This window comes from Tamandua tetradactyla, chromosome 7 (assembly GCF_023851605.1).
Source record: "Tamandua tetradactyla isolate mTamTet1 chromosome 7, mTamTet1.pri, whole genome shotgun sequence".
NCBI lineage: Eukaryota > Metazoa > Chordata > Mammalia > Pilosa > Myrmecophagidae > Tamandua > Tamandua tetradactyla.
This window is the reverse complement of record NC_135333.1, coordinates 122,832,041-122,855,964: the sequence shown is the minus strand read 5'-3', so window position 1 is coordinate 122,855,964 and position 23,924 is coordinate 122,832,041. Positions and strand designations below refer to the sequence as shown.

The 23,924-nt window shown below is 42.4% G+C and overlaps 1 protein-coding gene across 1 annotated transcript; it reads left to right on the top strand.

Moving 5' to 3' along the window:
• The first annotated feature begins 18,266 nt into the window (after nt 1-18,266).
• MMP19 (matrix metallopeptidase 19) lies at nt 18,267-23,697 on the top strand. Its single transcript, XM_077110969.1, has 9 exons — nt 18,267-18,499; nt 18,806-18,891; nt 19,847-19,977; nt 20,134-20,349; nt 20,814-21,059; nt 21,509-21,634; nt 22,237-22,401; nt 22,586-22,713; nt 22,898-23,697. Exons 1-9 carry the CDS (start codon nt 18,410-18,412, stop codon nt 23,336-23,338), a joined length of 1,629 nt encoding a protein of 542 aa, XP_076967084.1. The 5' UTR covers nt 18,267-18,409; the 3' UTR covers nt 23,339-23,697.
• The last annotated feature ends 227 nt before the right edge of the window (nt 23,698-23,924 follow it).

Genomic DNA, 23,924 nt, shown 5'->3' with positions numbered 1-23,924 from the left:
AGTTGGCTTGACTGCCTTATCAGAGATCACTTGACCATAAATGAGAGGGTCTATATCTGAACACTATCTGATTCTATTGGTCAGTATATCTATCTTCATGCCAGTACTGTGCTGTTTTTACTACTGTAGCTTCGTAATATACCTCAAAGTCAGGTAGTGTGAGACCTCTCACTTTGTTTTTATTTCTCAAAATATTTTTAGCTATTCGTGGCACTCTGCCCTTCCAAATAAATTTGGTTGTTGATTTTTCTATTTCTGCAAAGTAAGTTGTTGGGATTTTCATTGCATTGCATCTATAAATCAATTTTGGTAGAATTGACATTTTAACTATATTTAATCTTCCAATTCATGAACATCATGTGCCTTTCCATTTATTCAGGTCTTTTGTGATTTATTTTAGCAATTTCTTGTTGTTTTCTGTGTATAGGTCTTTTGTGTACTTAGTTAAATTTATTCCTAGAAATTTTATCCTTTTGGTTGCAATTGTAAATGGAATTTTTTTCTTAATTTCCTCTTCAGATTGCTCATTATTAGTGAATAGAGACACTACTGGTTTTTGAGTGTTGATCTTGTCCCCTGCCACTTTACTGTACCAATTTATTAGCTCTAGAAGCTTTGCTGTGGATTTTTAAGGATTTTCAACATACAGTAACATATCTGCAAACAGTGAGAGTTTTACTTCTTTCTTTCCAATTTGCATGCCTTCTGTTTCTTTTTCTTGTCTAATTGCTCTGGCTAGAACTTCCAACACAATGTTGAATAACAATGGTGACTAGTGGACATCCTTGTCTTGTTCCTGATCTTAGGGGCAAAACTTTCAGTCTTGCCCCATTGAATTTTGTTGAGGAGTTTTGCATCTATATTCATTCAAGAGATTGGTTCGTAATTTTCTTTTCTTGTAGTATCTTTCTCTGGATTTGGCATGAGGTTGATGTTGGCTTCACAGAATGAGTTAGGTAGCCTTCCCTTCTCTTCAATTTTTTTGAAGAGTTTGAGCAGGATTGGTACTAATACTTTCTTGAATGTTTGGTAAAATTCACATGTGAAGCCATCTGGTCCTGGATTTTCCTTTTTGGGAGCTTCTTGATGACTGATTCAATTTCTTTACTTGTGATTGGTTTGTTGAAGTGGTCTATTTCTTCTCAAGTTAATGTTGGTTGTTCTTGTCTTTCTAGGAAGTTGTCCATTTCATCTACATTTTCTAGTTTATTAGCATAAAGTTGTTCATAGTATCCTCTCATTATCTCCTTTATTTCTGTGAGGTCAGTAATTATTCCCTTCCTCCATTTCTGATTTTATTTATTTGTATCCTCTATCTTTTTCATTTTATGAACTTTGCTAATGGTCCATCAATTTTATTGATTTTCTCAAAGAACCAACTTTTGGCTTTGTTGATTTTCTCAATTGTTTTCATGTCTTTAATTTCATTTATTTCTGTTCTAATCTTCATTATTTCTTTCCTTTTGCTTGCTTGGGGGTTAGTTTGCTGTTTTTTCTCTAGTTCTTCCAGGTGAACAGTTAATTCCTTGATTTTTGCTTTCTTCTTTTTTGATATAGGCACTTAAGTCAATAAATTTCCCTCTTAACACTGCTGTTGCTGCATCCCATAAACTTTGATATGTTGTGATTTCATTTTAATTTGCCTTGAGATATTTACTGATTTCTTTTGTAATTTCTTCCTTGACCCACTGTTTGTTTAAGAGTGTGTTGTTTAGTCTCCATATATTTGTGAATTTTCTGGCCCTCTGCCTGTTATTGATTTCCAATTTCATTCCGTTATGATTTGGGAAAGTGTTTTGTATGGTTTCAATCTTTTTAAATTTATTGAGACTTGCTTTGTGACCCAGCACATGGTCTATTCTTGAGAATGATCCATGAGCACTTGAGAAAAAGGTGTATCCTGTTGTTGTGGGGTGTAATGTTCTATGAATGTCTATTAAGTCTAGTTTGTTCATTGTATTATTTAAATTCTGTTTCTTTATTGGTCCTCTGTCTAGATGTTCTATCAGTTGATGAGAGTAGGGAATTGAAGACTCCAAGTATTATGATAGAGGTGTCTATTTCTCCTTTCAGTGTTTGCCTCACGTATTGTGGAGCATTCTGGCTCGGTGCATAAACATTTATGATTATGTTGAATTGTTTCTTTTATTGATACATATCCTTTGTTGTCTCTTTTAATTGTTTTGCCTTTAAAGTCTAGTTTTTTGGATATTTTATAGCTACTCCTGTTCTTTTCTGATTGTTGTTTGCATGAAAAATCTTTTCCCAATCTTTCACTTTCAACCTCTGTTTGTTCTTGGGTCTAAAATGAGTCTCCTGTAGACAGCATATAAATGGGTCTTATTTTTTAATCCTTTCTGCCAGTATATGTCTTTTGACTGGGGAGTTTAATCCATTAACATTTAGTGTCATCACTGTGAAGGCAGTACTTTCCTCCAGCATTTTGCCTTTTGGTTTTATATGTCATATCTAATTTTTTTTTCTCTTTTTACATTTACTGATAGTCTTCATTTCTACACTCCTCTCCACACCTTTCTCCCTCTCTTGCCTTTTCTTATCTGCCTCTAGTCCTCCATTAATATTTCTTGCAGAGCTGGTCTCTTGGTCAGAAATTCTCTCAGTCATTACTTCTTTGAAAATGTCTTACTTTCCCCTCTCTTTTTTTTTTTTTGCATGGGCAGGCACGGGGAATCAAACTGGGTTGGCGGCATGGCATATGAGAATTCTACCTGCTGAGCCACCGTTGCAGCCACTCCCCCCCTCATTTTTTTTTTAATTTTTAAAATTTTTTATTTTTAAATACCAAAAAACACCAAACAAATGTAAACATTCTTAACTTTTGATCATTCCATTCTACATATATAATCAGTAATTCACAATGTCATCACATAGTTGCATATTCATCATCATGATAATTTCTTGGAACATTTGCATATATTTAGAAAAAGAAATAAAAAGAAAACAGAAAAAAATTCTTATATACCATGCCCCTTACCCCTCCCTTTCATTGATCACTAGCATTTCAATCTAAATTTATTTTAACATTTCTTCCCCCATTATTTATTTTTATTCCATATGTTCTACTCATCTGTTGACAAGGTAGATAAAAGAAGCATCAGACACAAAGTTTTCACAATTACACAGTCACACTGCAAAAGCTATATCATTATACAATCATCTTCAAGAAACATGGCTACTGGAATGCAGCTCTACATTTTCAGGCAGTTCCCTCCAGCCTCTCCATTACATCTTGACTAACAAGGTGATATCTATTTAATGTGTAAGAATAACCTCCAGGATAACCTCTCAACTCTGTTTGGAATCTCTCAGCCATTGACACTTTATTTTGTCTCATTTCAGTCTTCCCCCTTTTGGTTGAGAAGGTTTCCTTAATCCCTTGATGCTGAGTCTCAGCTCATTCAAGGATTTCTATCCCACATTACCAGGAAGGTCCACACCCCTGGGAGTCATGTCTCATATAGACAGGGGGAGTGTGGTGAGTTTGCTTGTTGTGTTGACTGGAGAGAGAGGCCACATCTGAGCAACAAAAGAGGTTCTCTTGGGGATGACTCTTAGGATTAATTTTAAGTAGGCTTGACCTATCCTTTGTGTCCCCCCTCATTTTTGAAGGACAGTTTTGCTGGATATAGAATTTTTGGTTGGCAGCTTTTCTCTTTTAGAATCTTAAATATGTCATACCACTGCCTTCTTGCTTCCATGGTTTCTGCTGAGAAAACCAAATATAGTTTTATTGGGCTTCCCTTATATGTGATGGATTGCTTTTCTCTTGCTGGTTTCAAACCTCTCTCTTTCTCTTTGACATCTGACAATCTGATTAGTAAGTGTCTTTGAGTATGTCTATTTAGATCTATTCTGTTTGGGGTATGCTATACTTCTTGGATGTGTAATTTTATGTCTTTCGTAAGAGATGGGGACATTTCAGTAATCATTTCCTCCATTAGTCTTTGTCCTCCTTTTCCTTTCTCGTCTCCTTTTGGGACATCCACAACACATTTATTCATGTGCTTCATGGTGTCATTCAATTCCCTGAGACCCTGCTCATATTTTTCCATTTTTGCCCCAAACTTTCTTTTGTGCGTTGAATTTCAGATTTTAATTCTCCAGTTTACTAATTCTTTCTTTTACCTCTTCAACTCTATCACTGTTGGTTTCCATTGTTTTTTTTCAGCTCTTCTACTGTGCCTTTCAGTCCGATAATTCGGTATTTGTTTTTTTCAAACTTTCAATTTCTTCTTTTTATTCACCCATTGCCTTCTTTATATCCTCCCTCAACCTCTTGATTTGATTTTTGATGAGATTCTCCATGTCTATTCAAACATCCTGAAGGGGTTGTTTCAACTTCTGTGTCTCATTTGAATTATTGGTTTGTTCCTTTGACTGGGCCATATCTTTGATTTTCCTTGCCTGATTCGTTATTTTTTGCTGGTGTCTAGGCATTTTATTTCCTTAATTAATTTATTCTGGAGATTGTTGTCACTCTTTTACCTAGGATTTTCTTGCTGGATGGCTTTGTTCTCTAACTGTTCTTTGACATTTAGTTCAACTTATTCTAGACCTCTAGCATAGGTTTTACTTAACTAATCAGAATTTTTCAGTTCTTGTTTTCTCATTTCTTGCCCTGACTATATGGAGACTTTTTTTTAGGTGGGTCTACTCAGATAGAATAACCCTAGTCAGATTTTCCCAGACTAAACTGGCCTCCTCTCAGCAGGAGTCACCTGGGTCAGTTTTCCCTGAGGGTGAGACCCACCAGGTTGATAGACTTTCCTATGAAGCCTCCAGACTCTGTTTCTCTTATCCTGCCCAGTATGTGGTGCTTGTCTCCATGCTGGTCCCACCAGCATAAAGTGATGTGATACCTTTAACTTCAGCAAACTCTCCCTGCTGGGGGCGTGGTTGAGACTGAGGAGAGGTTGTAGGCTAGCTTTAATTGCTTTCAATTTTCTAGTCCCTGGGGCCTGAATTCCTTGAGGGGGTGATTCCACTTGAGCTGGGCCCCATCCCTCTCCTCCGGAAGGCACAGCTTCCAGGGAATTAACTCCTTTCAGCTGACCAGCCTCTTTTTGTTTCTCAGACAAGCTTAATTCTGCCCTTGCCTAGGGTGGTTGGAATCTGAGAAGCCTTGCAGTTCTATCTTATGAGCTGTTAAGTTGTAGAAATGAAGCAAAAAAAAAAAAATCTTTTTCAGAGCAAGACCCCTGTCTCTCATGTTTTTTAATCAAGAGCTTAAGTTGATACATGGCTCTATGTATCTCAATTCTCTATGTGCTCTCCCTTTTTTTAGGGTCCAGCCCTTTTCAAGTATTTTGTGGTGTCTGATCCAAAAAGCCTCTGTTTTTTTCCCTCCCCTGTCAGCCCTGCCCCCTCTATGCTGGGGCAAAGACTCCTAGTACCTTTAGCTCTTATTCCAGGTTTATCTGAGCTGGGGACCTATTTCCAGTAGTCAGAATTTGTAATTAATTCTGCAATTCGAGCTTGGTTGAGCTAAGCCCCTGTTGCTAATAAAGTTTCTTTCCACTCAGGGAACCAGGCTGCCATGTCTGTGGGGGAGGAGCACCAGCCTCTGCAGCTTGGGAGATTTACAATTTTGCGTGGGGTCACAGCTGGTCCAGCGTGTCCTGACTGGTATATGATGTGTGTCCACTGATGTGGTCCCAGCAGTTCTGTATTGTTTCTGGCTATTTACTAGCTGCTCTGGAGGATGAACTAGATTCCACACTTCACTAAGCTGCCATCTTCCCCCTCCCTCCCTGACATGAGGATTTAACCAGACATGGAATCAAGCAGCATTTCAGAAAAAAGTGAGAATTGGAAATGGAGTTATCCGGAATGGATTTATGGAAGGCCCTATTCCCTGATCTGTGTACTGCGTGGAAAACTGACAATTTTCTTCCGAGACCTATATAAATGGAACTACTGCCAGTCTAGACTAAAAGGGGAAAAAAAGGGAGCAAATTGAAGGAAAAATTACTTCGAAGACAGAGTCATGGAAGCTAAGGTCTCCAAAAAATCGCACCAGGAGAGCAGACCTACCCATCCATGTGGAAAAGGTGGCAGAGAGCAGGCCTTCCACCTCCATTTTCAGGAAGAATTTTGCTACCTCAGGCCTTGGAGAAGGTGGAGCACATACCCCAGAGATTAGGGGAAGCCTGATGATCACCCCATTATTCTGAGTGTTGAGCACGTGCCGAGAGATGGCAGAGAGTCTGGGTGCTGTCCGATGCTTGGAGTGCTGACAGAAACTTTTGGAGAGCGAGACAGAAATAGCCCAGGTGTTAAGCAAAGACTCGCAGAAATTGCCAGAACCTGAAGAGAAGTCTCCAGCCCCAGGAGATGCTAAACTAAGAGATAAAACTCTGAGTTTTGCCCTGGAGCAGCTAAATGTGGACCCGAAGACACTTAGGAAGTGAGAGGAAGTTACTGGAATGAAGAGCTAGAAGCAAAGGAGTTGAGAACACAGACCAGCAGATGCCAGCCATGTGCTTTCCCACGTGACAGACATCGGTCTTTCTCCAGAGTCAAAGTATCTTTCTCTGAATGCCTTAATTTGAACATTTTCAAGGCCCGCAGGTAAACACTTATCAAGAAGAGTATTACAAGGGCTTAGAGGTTATCTCCCAGAAGCTAAGGGCAAAAGTCCAAACTTTTCTTGGGATAAGGTTATTTCTTTACTGCACACCATCCAAGACAGAAAAGGAGACTGAGGCATCCACAGAGATAGATTTCCGTTGTAGAACTCCTACCTTTAACTAGCTCTGGATCCCACTGGAGAGCAATCTTCCTCCGTGTTAGCAGCAGAGCCTGAGGAATGGTCAAGAGTCAGCAAGCTGTTGGGCCAGGAATGCCCAACTCACAATGGGGCACATGAAAATGAGATTTAATATCCCAACTGGACCATTATGGCTTGGGCTGTACCCCCCTTCCATCCCCCTTAGAGGAGGCAACAAGTCCTGGAAAAATAATCTAAATGCCCAAGCAGCCTAATTTTAGGCTCTGTCTGGTTAATACATCCCCATTTCAACTAAAAGTATCCTGAATACTTTGAATCAGTCCCCAGTTCTATAACTTCACTCTGTCTTTTGTTTTTCAACTCACATTGATTAATGGTAAATTCCCAGAAACTTATAGCCTTGCTCCCCTAGAGATCTTGAGGTGTCTTAGATACCAAAATCCAGTCTCTCTTCAGACTTGTTCTGTTTTCTTCTGAGGGCCAAGAAACTTAGTGGGTGGATCAAAAGTTACAGGACCATCTCAGCACAGTATTGTAATCTGTCATATTCGAGTTCCACAGGCCAACAGTACCAAAAGTATCCAAGTTTTTGCAATCAGAATATACTTTCTCACTAAATTTATGACAAGGTTAAATCACATGTATTTTCTCCTTGCAGGTTGGTACAACAGCTTTGTAAAGGAAAATTTCAACATTTGGTAGACAGCCCAGATTTGCAAGAGGAAGACAAAATATGTTCCTATTTCTATTTTCCTTAGACCATCTTGGCTTTTTCTGGATGGAATCAGTCTCTCAAGGGACATCAACTTCACAATTTGAGACACAATGCTTTCCATTTCTGTAGCAGCATTACCCTGGTGATAGACCCATCAGGTTAGGAACAAATGTCATTTTGTGGGCCATTTTCATTACTCTGGGAACAGTAATCGTGTTCACTCATGAAGAGACTGTATCCTATTACAAGGGGTAGAAAAATACACATTAACAAAAATGTAAACACTTCTTTTTCTTCAAATTCCTCATTTTACCACACAAACAAAAAATGTCGAAATTTCTCATTTCATTATTTTATCATTTTGAGGGAAGCCGTTTTCCTGAAAATGAGTTCTGGGTCAATTCACTGGGAAAATGGTAGAAAATTCTGTTCTGCCAAGATATTCCTCAATCTGCTTTTGCATGGACTATATCATTTGCTGAGGAAGTTTCATCTCTAGGGAACAGACGATAGCTTGTGGTGTTCTCGGGTGACGGCGGAAAGCTGACCTTCCTCCCCAACCCTGTCCAGCATATGGTCCCCAGGCGTGTCCTCACATACCCCCCAGACAGTTCCTGGTAAAGTCCTGGAAGCAAGCTGCCTTTGGAGCCGCCTGGGCCTCTGCTTCCCCCTAATAAGGGCCTTTGTGATGACATTGGTCCCAGTGGATAACTCAGGATAATCTCTCCATCTCAAATTCTCTATATAATCACATCTGCAAAGTCCCTTTTGCCATGCAGAGTGCTCTATTCACATTATTCAACCGACTGCAGTGTTGGATAGACTCAAGAGCAAGAGTAATACTAGCCTTTTGGAACCAGCAGAGAGATGCTACCATGAACCACGAACCCAGGTATGTTCTTCCTGTCTCTCCTCTCATCTAATCTCTTTCTGCTTTGGGTTTCTCTCCTAGCAGACAGGTTTCCTCTGGTTCCCAGAGAGAAAAAATGGCCACAATTCAATGCCTGAGCCTTACATGTTTTAGATCAAGTCAGCTTAAGAGACTAACATTTCTTTTCCAGACCCAATTCCAAATTCCTGGGGGAGAGAGGGTAGGCAGGCAATATGTGTGGCATAGGTGTCCATCTCTGATTCAACTAGCACTACAGAAGGGCAGGAGGGCAGTTTCGCACAGTATAAAAATGGCTACTGAAAACCACCCATTTTACCCTGTGGAAAGAGGACAGAGAAGGGTAGTCATTTTGAGACTGACAAATACCCCCAAAGAAATAACAATAGCTATGCGCATATACCTCTACCCCCTTTAAACATATATTCTTATCACCTACCTGGGACATTTTGTTAGAAATGTTTAAGAAATATTGACAGAATCAATAAATGTGTGTTGCATGGCTAAGTGAAGCAATGAATGACAGCCTGGATACAATTTTTGTCAATACTCATTCCTTATATTTGCAATGGTACACTCTGTCTGTCTAGTCAGAAAACAATTCTTATACTTTGCCCTTAGTATATGACCTTAAGCCATGCTGGATTTAGTTTCCCTATGCTATTTCAGTTCCCCAACATGACTGCTCTTTGCCCTTGTTTCTCTTTTACTCTCTTTTTGCAACTAGCCTCATGGTGGAGGGTTGAAAGCCTTACTGATCAGTTCTTTCTGATCTTGCTGACCACTATGGCTACTTTGGTCAGTGGCCACTGTAGCCAGCCTTATGGTCAGCGTTCTAGTTTGCTTACTGTCAGAATGCGATGTACCAGAAATAGCATGGCCTTTTAAAAAGGGGAATTTAATAAGTTGCCAGTTTACAGATCTAAGGTCGTGAAAGTGTCCCAGCTAAAGCAAGTCTATAAAAATGTCCAAATTAAGGGACCAAGAAGAGGTTACCATAGCACAAGAAAGGCCAATGAAGTTCAGAGTTTCTCAACTGGAAAGGCACATGGCGAACATGGCATTTGCTAGCTTTCTCTCCAAGTTTCTTGTTTCATGAAGTCCCCTGGGTACACATTCCTTCTTCATCTTCAAAGATCTCTGGAGGTGTGGGCTCTGGCTCTCGTCATTTTTGTGGCTCTAAAAAAGGAACTTTCTCCAAAATGTTTCCTCTTTTAAAGGATTCCATCTGGAATGGGCGGAGTCACAACTCTCTCTAATCAAAAGTCAATACCCACAATGTGGGAGTCGCATCTCCATGGGAACAAGCCAAAAGCTCCCAGCCAGCAATATTAAATGAAGATTAAAGGACATGGCTTTTCTGGGGTACACAAGTTTCAAACTGGCACAGCCAGTGATCAACTGAATATTTTTCTGCCTGTTCCAGCTCTTGGTTTCAAAAGATCCCTCATATCTTTTTTCCCAGTATGCGCTTATTCTGTCAATATCCAGCTTCCTTTTTGAAAGTAGACAGACCGTTAGGTAGCATCTTAATTTTTTTAAAACATTTTTATTGTGTAATATGTATAAAAAAGTGATCAATGTCAAAGTACATTTTATCAGGTAGTCTTAGAACAAATTTCAAAGTACGGTATGGGTTCAAGTTCCACCATTTTCCTTTTAGCTGCTCTAAGATACTGGAGACTAAAAAGAAATAGCAATGTAATGATTCAGTAGTCATACTCATTTGTTAAATCCCGTCTTCTCTGATAAACTCTTCCTTCTACTTTGATCCTTCTTCCACTCTTCAGGGATATTTGGGCAATGGCCGTTGTAACTATTTCATGTTGAAAACGGGTGTTGATATTATGAAGCAGTGGGATGCAAGCAGCTGATGCTCTTGGAGAGACTAGTAACTCTGGATTTCAGGACTTAACTGGCCTAGGAGCCATCTATAGGTTATAGTTTTCTGAAAAATAAACTTAGTGAGTGAAACGTTATTTATAGAGTCTCAGATAGAGACCTGGGTATTATTATTGTTGTTGCTATTTTTTAAAATTTATTTATTAATTAAAAAAAATTAAGAACAAACAAACAAAAACATTAACGTATCATTCCATTCTACATATATAATCAGTAATTCTCAATATCATCACATAGTTGCATATTCATCATTTCTTAGAACATTTGCATCAATTCAGAAAAAGAAATAAAAAGATAACCAAAAAAGAAGTAAAATGATAACAGAAAAAAAAGATTATACATACCATACCCCTTACCCTTCACTTTCATTTATCACTAGCATTTCAAACTAAATTTATTTTAATATTTGTTCCCCCTATTCCTTATTTTTATTCCATATGTTCTACTCATCTGTTGACATGGTAGATAAAAGGAGCATCAGACACAAGGTTTTCACAATCACACAGTAACATTGTGAAAGCTATATCATTATACAATCATCATCAAGAAACATGGCTACTGGAACACAGCTCTACATTTTCAGGCAGTTCCCTCCAGCCTCTCCACTACATCTTGAATAACAAGGTGATATCTACTTAATGAGCAATAGTAACCTCCAGGATAACCTTTCGACTCTGTTTGGAATCTCTCAGCCATAGCATCTTAATTTTTTAAAAGGAAGCATTAGTCATGATAAAACATACTCAAGTATGCAAATACAATATGGAATCTTAAAAAAAAAATGGGTAGCAGGCAAGCACCCATACTTAGAAATATGTTTTGGACAAAACTACTGAAAATATGGTCTACCTTAGGATCAACAATTTCTTGGGTATCTTTTCCTATTTCCCGTTTCAAAAACTTTTGCAGCTGAGAGGCAGTGTTCATTATGCCAAGCTGCATGCAGCTCAAGCTGGAATTGTACCCTTTTGGCTTTTTAAAATCCTTTAGCATTCTGTTACCCACTATGTGCAGGATATACTTGTGCACAGCGTTAACTTTTCCCTAATTGTCAAATTAATAAATTCAATACAAAAAAACCACATTGAACACCTACTGTCTTTTCTTAAGTAACTCAGGGGCAATGCCTCCCTGCCTTCATGAGCAGCTTTCTCACCCCAGCGGTCCTGTTTGGAGTTGCTGGTTTAGCAGAAAAAATTACGTCTTTCCCAGCTCTCCTCCCCCTTTTCAAAAGGGGAACTCAGCAGTGCATTCCTTCCCTTGCCAACCCCCCAGCAAACCCTCTTGCCAACAAAAAAGGGAGCCAAAGGTAGACTGTCCAGGCCCATAACAGATCCCAAACTCTAGGGCAGATCTATTTCCTGGGGTCTTAGAGTAAGGACAGGAAGCCAAAATGCTCACCCACATCCTACTTCCCTTGGGAAACATAATAAAAATCAGTTTGGTTTTCATTAAGAAAAAGGCTGACATTCCCCAAAGAAGTAAAACCTCCTTTCTTGCCCCCATTCCTCTACTGTGCCAGATGCCAGATGCCAAGATAAAACCTAAATTCTTTATTCCTCTGCACCCCACCCCTTCCAGGGGCTAGAAGTCATTCCTTCATGCAACAGGCATGATGCTTATATTGGGACCTTCAGCAGAAGCCTCCAGCAATTTCCAGGGGAAGAGTGAGGGTTAATACCTCTTTCTGTAACTCAGAGCAGGGGAAAAGATCTTGGTCTCCTTCATAGTCTGGCAGGAACTGAAGAGCTTCAGGATTTGGGTCTGATGACTTTTCAGCAAAGTGGATTCAGGTAAGTGTCCCAGTGGGTGCTTGTGCAAGGTGTGGGAAAGCCATGAAGTTTTCATAATTGGGGTTGAGGAAGTTTGGAGCATGGTGGGAACAGAATGTGCTGGCCCAGTCCCTAAGCCATCCCTAAACCCCTCCTACTTCCCTGGTCACTAACCAGTTCCAGCTGTGCACAGTCCTGGCAGTTACTTCCCATTTGGCTTCAAGGAACTCATGACTAATTGCGTGTGTGTGTAAGGATGAGGGTGGGGGCTCTCTTAAAAACAGGGGTTTCCAGGGCAACAGCTTGGAGAGTTCAGCTCCATTCGGCCAAGGAAAGCTGCACTTTCCTGACTCCCACAGGGCTCTGGGGGAAAAACAAGCCAGAGGCTACCACCGCCCCCTCCTACGTTTCCTTAAGTCAAGAGGTGTCCCAGTGGCCCCTAGCTTTGCTACAACTTAGAGTTTCCTCACCTTCAGTTTCCAGTTCCAGGCCCCCAGACTGGCCCTTTATATACAGGCAGTCCTCCAGGCCACCCCATTGCTCGATTCCCACCCACATCCCCCTCTACTGGGTAAGGGTGGCTGTCAGAGGTAGTGGGCAAAGTTTCTGAGAGATTGGCCTCTCCTAGGCTTAGAGACAAAACCTTTGCCCTCTCTCCATATTCCCGTGGCCCCTAGCCATTAGGAAATACTCTGAGAAGTCTAACTGATTCCCTCCTGCTATAGCTGGAAATACTTCAATTACAATTATTACTCAACACGGTCTTCTGCCACCATTTGTAGGCAGAGAAACAAACCAGGTTGCGGGAGGGGAGCCAGCAAAGAAGTCAAAGAACCCAGGAGTTCTTTTCCTCAAATTCAAGTTCTCTTTTGGGGGCAGGCAGGCCACATGACCTAACCCTTTGCACGCATTCCGGTATCTTCCCCAGTGAGAGATGACAAATTCGGAGGGAAAAAGAGCTGGGTCAGCCTGGCTCAGGGGGTGGGGACTGGCCCTGATGCCTTTGTGGGAACAGAGAGTTAGTCATGCAGTCCTTGCACATATGCCCAGCCTCCAGCTACTGTCTCTAGGAGGCTTTGTTTGGGTGTCTGTGGGAATTCTTAGGAGGCCGAAGAGAAGAGCGCAGTGCATAGATCAAACATAGCTTTAGAGCCTGGGGCTGTGCTGCTGCTTCGCATATATATATATATAAACAGCAAACAAACATACAAACATTCTTGACATACAAACATTCTTGACATGGTTACAATCAATGGCTCTTAGAATTTCATCACATAGTTGTATATTCATCACCATGATCACATTTTTCAACATTTGCATCTCTTCAGCAAAAGAAAGAAAAAAGAAAAAACTCATACATGCCATACCCCTTACCCCTCCCTCTCATTGACCACTAGTATTTCAAGCTACTCAATTTATTTTAATCTTTGTTCCCCCTATTATTTGTTTATTTCTGATCCATATGTTTTATTCATCTGTCCATATCGTAGATAAAAGGAGCATCAGACACAAGGTTTTCACAATCCCACAGTCACGTTAAGAAAGCTATATCATTATACAATCATCTTCAGGAAACATGGCTATTGGAACACGGCTCCACAGTTTCAGGTACTTCCCTCCATCCATTCTAATACACCATAAACTAAAAAGGGCATATCTATATAATGCCTAAGCTGAGCTGTTTCTTAACTGGGCGACCTGGAGCCACCTATTTTAAGACCCCGGAGTCTCAGTTCTCAATTTTCTTTTCTGTTGTTGAGATTTAAATGAGATAAACTGTTTGGCAGCTTTTATTATTTTATTCTAAACCTTTCCTGGCTCTTAGTGCCAGTTCGGGGTTCTATCTCCCATAGCCTTCTGAGGTCAGAGTGAGTTCCCATCCTTCACCCTTCCTGGTAGTCACCATTGTCTCACTAACACACTAACACACACTCTGAGCACCTCCCCCGCCCCGCCCCCATCTTTTCTGTCCTTAGATTATACGAAGTGCCTAAGGGGAGAGAGGAACTTGCTACCACATTCACCTTACTTTACTCCTTTCTTTTGCATTCTTCAGTCTGTGTCCTCCTCTTTCCTCTACCACCCTCAGCCCCTGTCCCTCTCCCATTTTCTTCTCTAGTTCCATCGCTTTCTCTTGCATCCCAGCTTCAGTCTGTCACTGTTGGTTCTTTGTTGGTTCATTTACTGGTGGTTTTCATTTTTTACCTTATTTTGGTATTTTCCAAATTTATAGCAATGAGCCACAATGGGTAACTTTTATTCAAAATAAAATAAAACTTCAGTCAGAATTTTTTTTTCAATTAGCCTATGTCCTTTTCTCAAAAGAACAGGGACTGGGTGGTGGGAGAAGCAGGGAGTAGGGAAGGGATCAGGAAGAGACTTGCAGAAGGCTGAGCAGGAGCTGGTCCCAGACTCCAGTTTTGTTTTCTGGGTGTACCAACTTATTTTTTCCCCTTTGGCTTAACAACAGGAATTTATTAGCTCATGGCTTAGAAGGCTAGACGTACAAAATCACGACATCAGCAAAGCCACGCTTTCTTCCCAAAGCCTGGAGTGTTCTCTTGCTGGCTTGCCACAGTCCTTGGGGTTCCTTGGCTTGCATGCCTTGGGTGCACCAACTTTGTTGATGGACTCTGTCATGCCTTCTGTCACTCTTCAGTCAGATTTTCTCTGTTCTTCCTTGCCTGTTTCTGGTCACTTGGGAATTAGTCACCCAATGGTTCTCTCCTTGTGTGGGGTAGGTCAAGGGACCAGCATGATGGAAGGCAGTGATGTGAGTCAGAGTGTCACTCTCTCAATCCTGGAGAGTGACAGCACTTCCCTTAGAGCCTCTCAGAATGGACTGTGTGGAAGGGCACAGAATTGGAGGCCTACTGAGAACATTCCTATTCTTATTTCACTGTGCATTTGAATGATATCCACAGGTTGTAGGATGAGTAAATGATGGTGGAGCCTTCCTTGGATCCTAACCGCCTAAAGAACAAAGCTCTGAGTGTCTGTGTAGGGTATGGAAGGAGCGTGGGTTAAGGAGTCGGCATGGGGATGTGAATACAGGCCGTGCCAGTTACAAGCTCTAAGTCCTTGAGCAGGTTTCCTTCTCTTGGGCATCCATTTTCTCCTGTAAAAAATAGCCAGAATAATTCCTCCTTCATAGGATGGTTGTGAGAATTAAATGAAATGATACAGAAAGCATCTAGCACATAATAGATAATTTTAAGTGTAAGCTTTTCTTCTTTTTTCAAATAACATTCAAGACCCTCTCTAAACTGACTACCAACCACTCTCCTTTCTTTTGGCATTCAAGACCCTCTCTAAACTGACTCTCTACCAGTCTTTCGTTTGATAAATATTTATTAAGTACACCCTCTAAAGCATGGAGTTGGCCCAAAAGTAGGCACTAGGGACTTAGTGAATGAAACCCTTTGGAACTTACTTACCACAGCAGGCTTTTTTTGGCTCTGCACTTTCACTCAAGACCTATACTGTCTCTGTTCCTCAATACTCTTTTAACCTGTCCAACACTTAGCTAGCTCAAATCCTGCCTTCTCAGCAAACCTTCCCTATAGCCCCATGACATTTAGGATGGGCACTCCTTGCCTGCATAGGTTCCCCTTATTTGGGGTATTGGGGTACCTCCACCCTGTCTGTAAGCTCCCTGAGGGCAGGCTCCAAGGCCTTTACTTCTTTGTGCCTCTGTTAACTTCTACCCCAGTTTAATGTTCAGCATACATTCTGAGTTTATTAAAGGCTGGAAATAATGAATTTTAAAGCAAATACAAATAGGCTTCAAAAGTGTTTAAATCCCCACTTGGTCTTTGGTGCAAAGAAACTGAGTCCTCACGTTTGATTTCTTCACCTGAAACCCAAGAACTTCAACTATCTCCTACCTCTTAGCTTTTATTTTTTACTCCCATCCTAAACCCCAGGGAGAGATGAAGGTTGAAGCCAAGGGATTTTCTTAGGGTCCCAGGGCATAGGAATGTCCAACTTCAGGGGATAGCTATGTTCCTTCTCCCTAATCTCTCCAGGGACTGCTTCTCATCTTGTCAGGATGCCCAGCCCAGGGCAGTGTGAAAGTATTCCCATCTCCAGAAGAGGGCTCAGATGGGGGCAGGGGGAGGGATTGGCGAGGCGGGGGCTTTTCTTTCTTTTTTTAATTTTATTTTATTTTTAGGATCGCATTTTTTAAAATGTATTAATTTTTAAAAAATATAACAACAAGCACAAACTTACTTTTTTTTTTTAGACGAGACCAATATTTTATTTTTTCGTATTTTCAAGTGTTTTCCAAGCCCCATCAACTTAATGGAAAAGTTGCAGTATAATAAGATTCACAAATCAGCATTTCTCTGTCTTCTTCCTGTTGTGCTGAAACTCCCTAACTCATTCTTTATCTCCCAAAGACTTGAGGCAATGGAGGATTGAGAGAGAGCTGACAGGGGTGTGATTCCTTTTCTACTATGTTCTTGAATCCAATATTCTTGCCTCCTGTTCCATGCTGATGTTCCTGGTTTCTATAAGGCCATCGTGGAGTAGTGGTTAACAGTGCAAGTCTGAAAGCACACTGATGTGTGGTCTTTGGCTGCTACCTCCTTGATACGTAAGTATGAATCATGAAGAAAACCGGAGGAAGAGGATTCCAGCAGAGGCACCAGTTTCTTCATCTTTAAAATGGAATAATAGCAGCACTTAATTCATAGGATTTTTGTGAGAGTTCAACATTGTTGCTGCTAGCAACGAAAGCAGACTCTTACCACCTATAGATGTTTTGCATGTATTTTCCCCAGGTGTGATTTTTGCTCACTATTATTATTATTATAATTTTTAAATTTTTATTAATAAAACCAGTCAACATACAATATGAACATTCTTTTTGTCATATAGTTGTATATTCATCATTATGATCATTTCTTAGAACATTTGCATCAATTCAGAAAAAGAAATAAAAAGAAAATAGAAAAAAATTCATACATACCATACCCTTTATCCCTCCCTTTCATTGATTACTATTATTTCAATCTACTAAATTTATTTTAACATTTGTTAAAATGTTAAACATTTTTTATTTTTATTATTTATTTTTATTCCGTATATTTTACTCGTCTGTTGATAAGGTAGATAAAAGGAGCATCAGACACAAGGTTTTCACAATCACACAGTCAAATTGCGAAAGCTATATCATTATACAATCATCTTCAAGAAACATGGCTACTGGAAGACAGCTCTACATTTTCAGGCAGTTTCCTCCAGCCTCTCTATTACATCTTAACTAACAAGGCAATATCTTTTTAATGAGTAAGAAAAACCTCCAGGATAACCTCTTGATTCTGTTTCATTTTGCTCTTCCCCCTTTTGGTCAAGAAGTTTTTTTCCAATCCCTTGATGCTGAGTCCCAGCTCATTCTAGGATTTCTGTCCCATATTGCCAGGAAGGTCCACACCCCTGGGATGTCCCACATAGACAGGGGGAGGGTGAATTTGCTTGTTGTGTTGGCTGAGAGAGAGAGGCCACATCTGAGCAACAATAGAGGTTCTCTTGGGGGTGACTCTTAGGCCTAATTTTAAGTAGGCTTAGCCTATCCTTTTGGGGTTAAGTTTCATTTGAACAAACCTCAAGATTGGGGGCTCAGCCTATTGCTTTGGTTGTCCTCACTGCTTGTGAGAATATCAACAATTCTCCACTTGGGGAAGTTGAATTTTCCCCCTTTCTTACCATTCCCCCAAGAGGTCTTTGCAAATACTTTTTTATTCACTGTTCAAATCACTCTGGGATTTATTGGGGAATCACTCTGGACAAACCTACAAAATCTTATGCCCTACTCAAGGTTCATGTACTTATGCTGTTCAATTAAGCTTTCCAATCAACTTATATTAAGAACTACACTAGTCAAAATATAATTTTTGTACCAAAAAAGCATTTTTTGCTTTAGTCTCACACAGAAGTTAAAATTTTTAAATATTAATTACCATTTAATTTCAGCACCCTGCAATATTAACATTCCTTTGTTCTTCCTCATGCAAAAGATTTTTAAATTTGCACATTTAGTCACTATCATTATACACTCTAAGGCATTCCTAGATTATACCATCTCAGTCTTTATCGTCTTTCTTTCTGATTTCATTTGTATGGGGGCTTTTCTTGACCTCCACTGTCTGGTAGGACAGGAGTTAATGGCGAATTGCAACATATCTCTGGGCTGAGTCACCTCCCCCTGCAACTCCCCCCAATTCCTCTGAGCTGAAATTGTATAAAGAGGACCAGAGGCTGGATAGTGAAAGGAACTAGAGGTAAGAGTCTCTGCCTAGCCCTGCTTCCCTAACCTCCCAGAAATCTCAGGGCAGAGGCATAGACAGCCTCTGGAGCTCCTGCCTGGTGAGGCCATGAACTGGCAGCAGCTATGGCTGGGCTTCTTACTTCCCATGACAGTCTTGTGCCGGGCCCTGGGACCTGCAGAGAAAGAAGCAGCAGTGGTGAGTCCCCAGGGAAAGGAGAACCTGGGCAAAGGGGTGGGAAGGGAGTACTGCTCCATATTCCCATCCAAACCTCTCTCCTGATCTTCATCCTGCTCCTTTTCCTTCATTCCTTTACTCCGTGATTTATCCCTGGCCACTCTCCTCATTCTTACCCATGTTCCAACTGAGCCTATTTGCTGGTTTGCAGCTCCTTTGACCCTCCATGTCTAGTCCCCTCCTATCCTGATTGCCTGTTAGACCACTTAGGAGCTTCACCCTGAGTTGGCCGTCTTTTTACTCTGCTTATTCCCACCTCCATCATAGGATTACCTACTACAATATGGGTACCTACAGAAGCCTCTAGAAGGACCTGATGACTTCAGGCCAGAAGAAATCACAGAAGCTCTGAGGTGAGTGGTCAAAAGGCACATACCTTTGGGGTTGAGGTCTCAAAGTCATCTTTCCCTTTACTTATCCCTTCTTCCCAGATCCACTTCTGCCTGACTTGAGTCTCTGTACTTATAATTGTTTGGATGGTGGGGCACAGGGTGAGATGGGGATTCAAGGATGAAGAACACAGTCATTGGATCTTCCAAGGCTCTCCTTGGGAGCACTCCTTTAGAGGTTCCACCCCACGTCTTATCCAATATACTAACACAAAATACTAATATTTAATCATAATGCATGAGGTATAATTTATATGTAAAACTGTAAGTTGAGTTGAGTTGGATTTGAGTTGTTGACATGATTTTCTCTTTTATGTACATTTAATTCAACACATTTATTTTTATTTTGTAGTTTTCTTTTCATATTTTGGATGTAATGGATTGTTTTTCTTTTTGTGCATAGACATGTCCACAATTCCTTGAAAAGTCCATAGGCCATGGCCATAGTATGTGGTGGTTGATGGATGAAACAACCCTAGCACATGCTGAGCTGGGAGGGGAGTCCAGTTAGGAGAGGAGAAGGCTGAGGGAGGACAGATCCTCAGGCGAGAGCACTGGTCACAGAGCCTCCAGAGCGGAGGCTACAGAAGGGATTGGTAGGATTCATTTTCCCAGAGCAGAAGTTTAGAAATTGCAATAGGGGAGGAAGGTTATACCTGAGGGTAACCTTACCCAAGTAAAAGAGACTGAGGAGGGGGAGGCGAAGTTGGAAAATCACTATTTCTGCAGAACACTAGAGAAAGTCCCAGTCATGAGGACTGGTGGCTGAAGTGACCTCATCAGCCTTAGAAATTTTGTGCCATTCTCAGTCACCATCTTGAGCAGTCATCGGACAAAGAGTTATCCCCAGTTCCCAGTCATTTCAGAATCCCCCATCTTGGTCAATACCCTGCTCAATCAAACCTCTCCCTTCTTTCAGAACTTTTCAGGAAGTGTCTGAGCTGCCAGTCTCAGGTCAGCTGGACGATGCCACAAGGGTCCGCATGAGGCAGCCCCGCTGTGGTCTGGAGGATCCCTTCAACCAGAAGACCCTTAAATACCTGCTGCTTGGTGAGACCTGAGCTTGGGAAAGGGAGGGAGAGGTGAGGCTTTGGAGAACAGTTGGCATAGGGACAGCCTGGACCAGTTCAACGATAAATGAATGATCAACCCTGGGGATGACAGGAGGGTCTGTGTTTCTTATCTGTTTTATGGCTCAATAACCAGGACGCTGGAGGAAGAAGAATCTGACCTTCCGCATCTTGAACCTGCCCTCTACCCTCCCACCACACACAGCCAGGGCAGCCCTGCTTCGAGCCTTCCAGTACTGGAGCAATGTGGCCCCCCTGACCTTTCGGGAGGTGCGGGCTGGTTGGGCAGACATCCGTCTCTCCTTCCACGGCCGCCAAAGCCCGTACTGCTCCAGTACCTTTGATGGGCCAGGTAGGCACGTACTCTCAGCTCCCACCTCACAGATCTGAGATTACTCTGTCCTCTTGAGGCTGTGACTCTGGAAACTTAATGTTCAGGCTTCCCCCTATGCCCATCTACCCCCTACACTCTATATGTCTCCTAGCATTCCCTAAGAAGCAGCTGGTCACCTACCAGGGGCTCATCAAGTCTCCTCTATGGAGTTTATGTCTCCTTCCCTGGCTTAAGTTCCCCTACCCAAAGCACACCACAGGAAGGTCAGTATAGAGAAGAATGAGTGACTAGGGAGGCAAAAGAACAGAATAACAGGCATCACTGGAAAAACTGGGTGAGGACAGGGTCTCAGAAAGGGAAGAGATATGCAAGAGACAGGGGAATTTTAAGGGAGTGGAGTAAGTAATTCCCTTAAACAGGTAGGGGATGCTCCAGCATAGTGGCCTCTGACCTCCTTCCTGTCTTCCTTTGCCTTTTTCCAGGGAGGGTCCTGGCTCATGCCGACATCCCAGAGCTGGGCAGCGTGCACTTTGATGAGGATGAGCTCTGGACTGAGGGGACCTACAGGGGGGTGAATCTGCGCATCATTGCAGCCCACGAACTGGGCCATGCCCTGGGGCTTGGGCACTCCCGATATACCCAGGCCCTCATGGCTCCTGTCTATGCTGGCTACAGACCCCACTTCAAGCTGCACCCGGATGACGTGGCAGGGATCCAGGCTCTCTATGGTCAGTCCTTTCTCCTAGTGAGTAAGAGGGTCAGTCAGTCTGACCACCATCTCTTCAGGCCTGAAGAGATAGGTCTAGCTTCCATGAAGGGAAATCGTTTGGCTTTTTTCTCCTGTTGCTGAGTTATTCAGGCATCTTCATTTGCAGGAGTGCTTCTCCCTGATTCTTCCATGTCTAATCTTCCTTCCAGGTCTCTCTTTCCTAATTCCCATTCTTAGGAAGGGAGAATACGCATTCCAGCAAGCCTCCTTTCTCTGATCTGATCTGGTGCCCCTTAAAACTAAAACTTGTGTCCTGCTGAGATCAATATGGCCTTTACTAGCAGCAAGGGAAATTCTAGGATTTTCTTTTCCTTCTCTATGGAACCTCTGAGCAGAAATTAGAGTAAATGAGTCGGGAGGCCAGGTGCTATGAGTTCTCTCCCTGAGCAGCAATTCTTCACCTTGCAGGCAAGAAGACCCCAGAGACAGGGGATGAGGAAGAAGAGTTGGAGCTGTCCACTGTACCCCCCGTGCCCACGGAACCCAGCCTCATGCCGAAGCCTTGCAGTGGTGAACTGGATGCCATGATGCTGGGTGAGTCCCTTCCCCTCCCCAGATGATAGGCAGGCAGGGGGTGCAGCCCCCTGACAAATGGAAATTATGTGGGACCTCAGCACAAGCAATGGAGGTTAAACCCTAAGCGAGCGGTGATGATTATGGAAGGAGACATGTGGCTTGGAGTGGGGTGGGGGGAGTCAGGGCCAAATTAAAGGTGGGTCAGGCAGGCAATTACCTTGGTTGTCACTCTAAAAGGCCACTAAAGCATGTCTAGAATTACAGCAAAATGGAGAAAACGATATTAACCAGAATGCCTGTTAGTCAGAGAACTGCACCCCTTTGGAAGGACAATTTGGAACCCACTTGGGCAGAGGTGAGGTCCCTAAGGAGATCCAGCTACCTGTAGGGCTTTTGTTTTTTTTAATAGACCAGAGTTGAATTGCTCTAAGCAACAAAGGAGAGGCTGAGCACTGGGTCCTCCTCCTCAACCCCTAGTCTTCTCTTTGAATTAAAATGGAATGAATTTTTGATGAGTCAGTCAGTGGGATGAGGGCAAATTATCAGCTTGCTTGTGACATCCAAGAGTTTTCGTTTGACCCCTGTCTTTTTCTTACTTGTTGACATACTTTAACTCTTAGGGCCCCGTGGAAAGACCTATGCCTTCAAGGGAGATTATGTGTGGACTGTGACAGATTCAGGGCTGGGTCCCTTGTTCAGAGTGTCTGCCCTTTGGGAGGGCCTCCCAGGAAACCTGGATGCTGCTGTCTATTCTCCTCGAACACAATGGATTCACTTCTTTAAGGGTAAGGGGGCTGGTTACAGTGTCTTTCTTGGGGGGAGAGCCTAGTCTCAGTCTCAAAGAAGACATAAGGGGGTGGGGGAGGAATAGCAATGAAACATTTCTGAAAGTTTCATTGCAGGAATGGAGGGACCAAAAGCTATCACCTGAGGACAGAGGTGACTTGTTCTTTTCCAACATGCTCTTAGGAGACAAGGTATGGCGCTACATTAATTTCAAGTTGTCTCCTGGCTTCCCCAAGAAGCTGAATAAGGTAGAACCCAACCTGGATGCAGCTCTTTATTGGCCTCTCAATCAAAAGGTGTTCCTCTTTAAGGTAAAGCATTCAAAGGAAGGGCAAATCCCTTCTCAGGGTGAGGTGTAGAGGGTGGGCTACCTCAAACTGAGAAGAAAAGTCTTGCTCTTTTGCTGCTGGAGTAGGCTGGGGCAGATCTCTGCAGGTCCCTAAGATCTCTCCTCAGTCTTCTCTTCTCTCCTCTGCCCCCCTACCTCACACCCAGGGTTCAGGGTACTGGCAGTGGGACGAGTTGGCCCGAACTGACTTCAGTCGCTACCCCAAACCAATCAAGGGATTGTTCTCTGGAGTGCCAGACCAGCCCTCGGCTGCTATGAGTTGGCGGGACGGCCGTGTCTACTTCTTCAAGGGCAAACACTACTGGCGTCTCAACTGGCAGCTTCGAGTAGAGAAAGGCTATCCCAAGGATGTCGCCCAGAACTGGATGCACTGTCATTCCCAGAACCCAGATATCACCCCATCGTCGGGTGAGGACACTACTGCTTCAGCCAGTGGCACAAACTTTGATACCACTTCCTCACCTACAGACAACATGCTGAACACTGATCACTCCCCCGTGGACACAATCTTGGACAGTACTGCCTCAGTCACAGGCACCACCTTGCCATTTCCTGGTAACGTCACCTCCCAGTGGCCTAATGTCTGAATCAAATGTCTGCTCACTAGGATTATGCAGGAGCTGCGGCAGGAGAAGTCCCTTAGACTGCTCTTTTTTTTTTCTTTGTAGACCATAGGACTCTAAAGGTCCCCAGCTCTCCTGTGTTCTCTCCCTCCTGGGCAATGCCTCGCTGACTCTGGGTAGAACCTCTCCATTTCCAGGCTGTCCTAGATAGCACTTCCAACGGCATCATATACTGTCTGGAGGACAATGGTAGAGGAAAGGTGTCAAGCAGATCTTTAGCTGACAGAAGGCAACAGCTGGGCGGCTGGAAGCCTGGGTCCTATTCTTCCTAGATAGAACACGAAAGAACAGCTTGGCCAGTAAAATGAGGAAGGGCTTTGGAATTCCTGAGGATCACATTTACTTGTTTATGACTTTGGGCAAGTTAATCAGCCTCTTTGAGCCTCGGATTCCTCGTTTGCAAAATAAGGTTAATACCAATCCTGCAGGGTTGTTGCATTAAATGCGATACTATACGTGAAGTACCCAGCACAGTGTCTGGCACGTTTGGCTTAAGGTTAATTCCATGTTCTTAAGAGAGGAGTGATTGGCAGATCTGGCTTTGTGTACT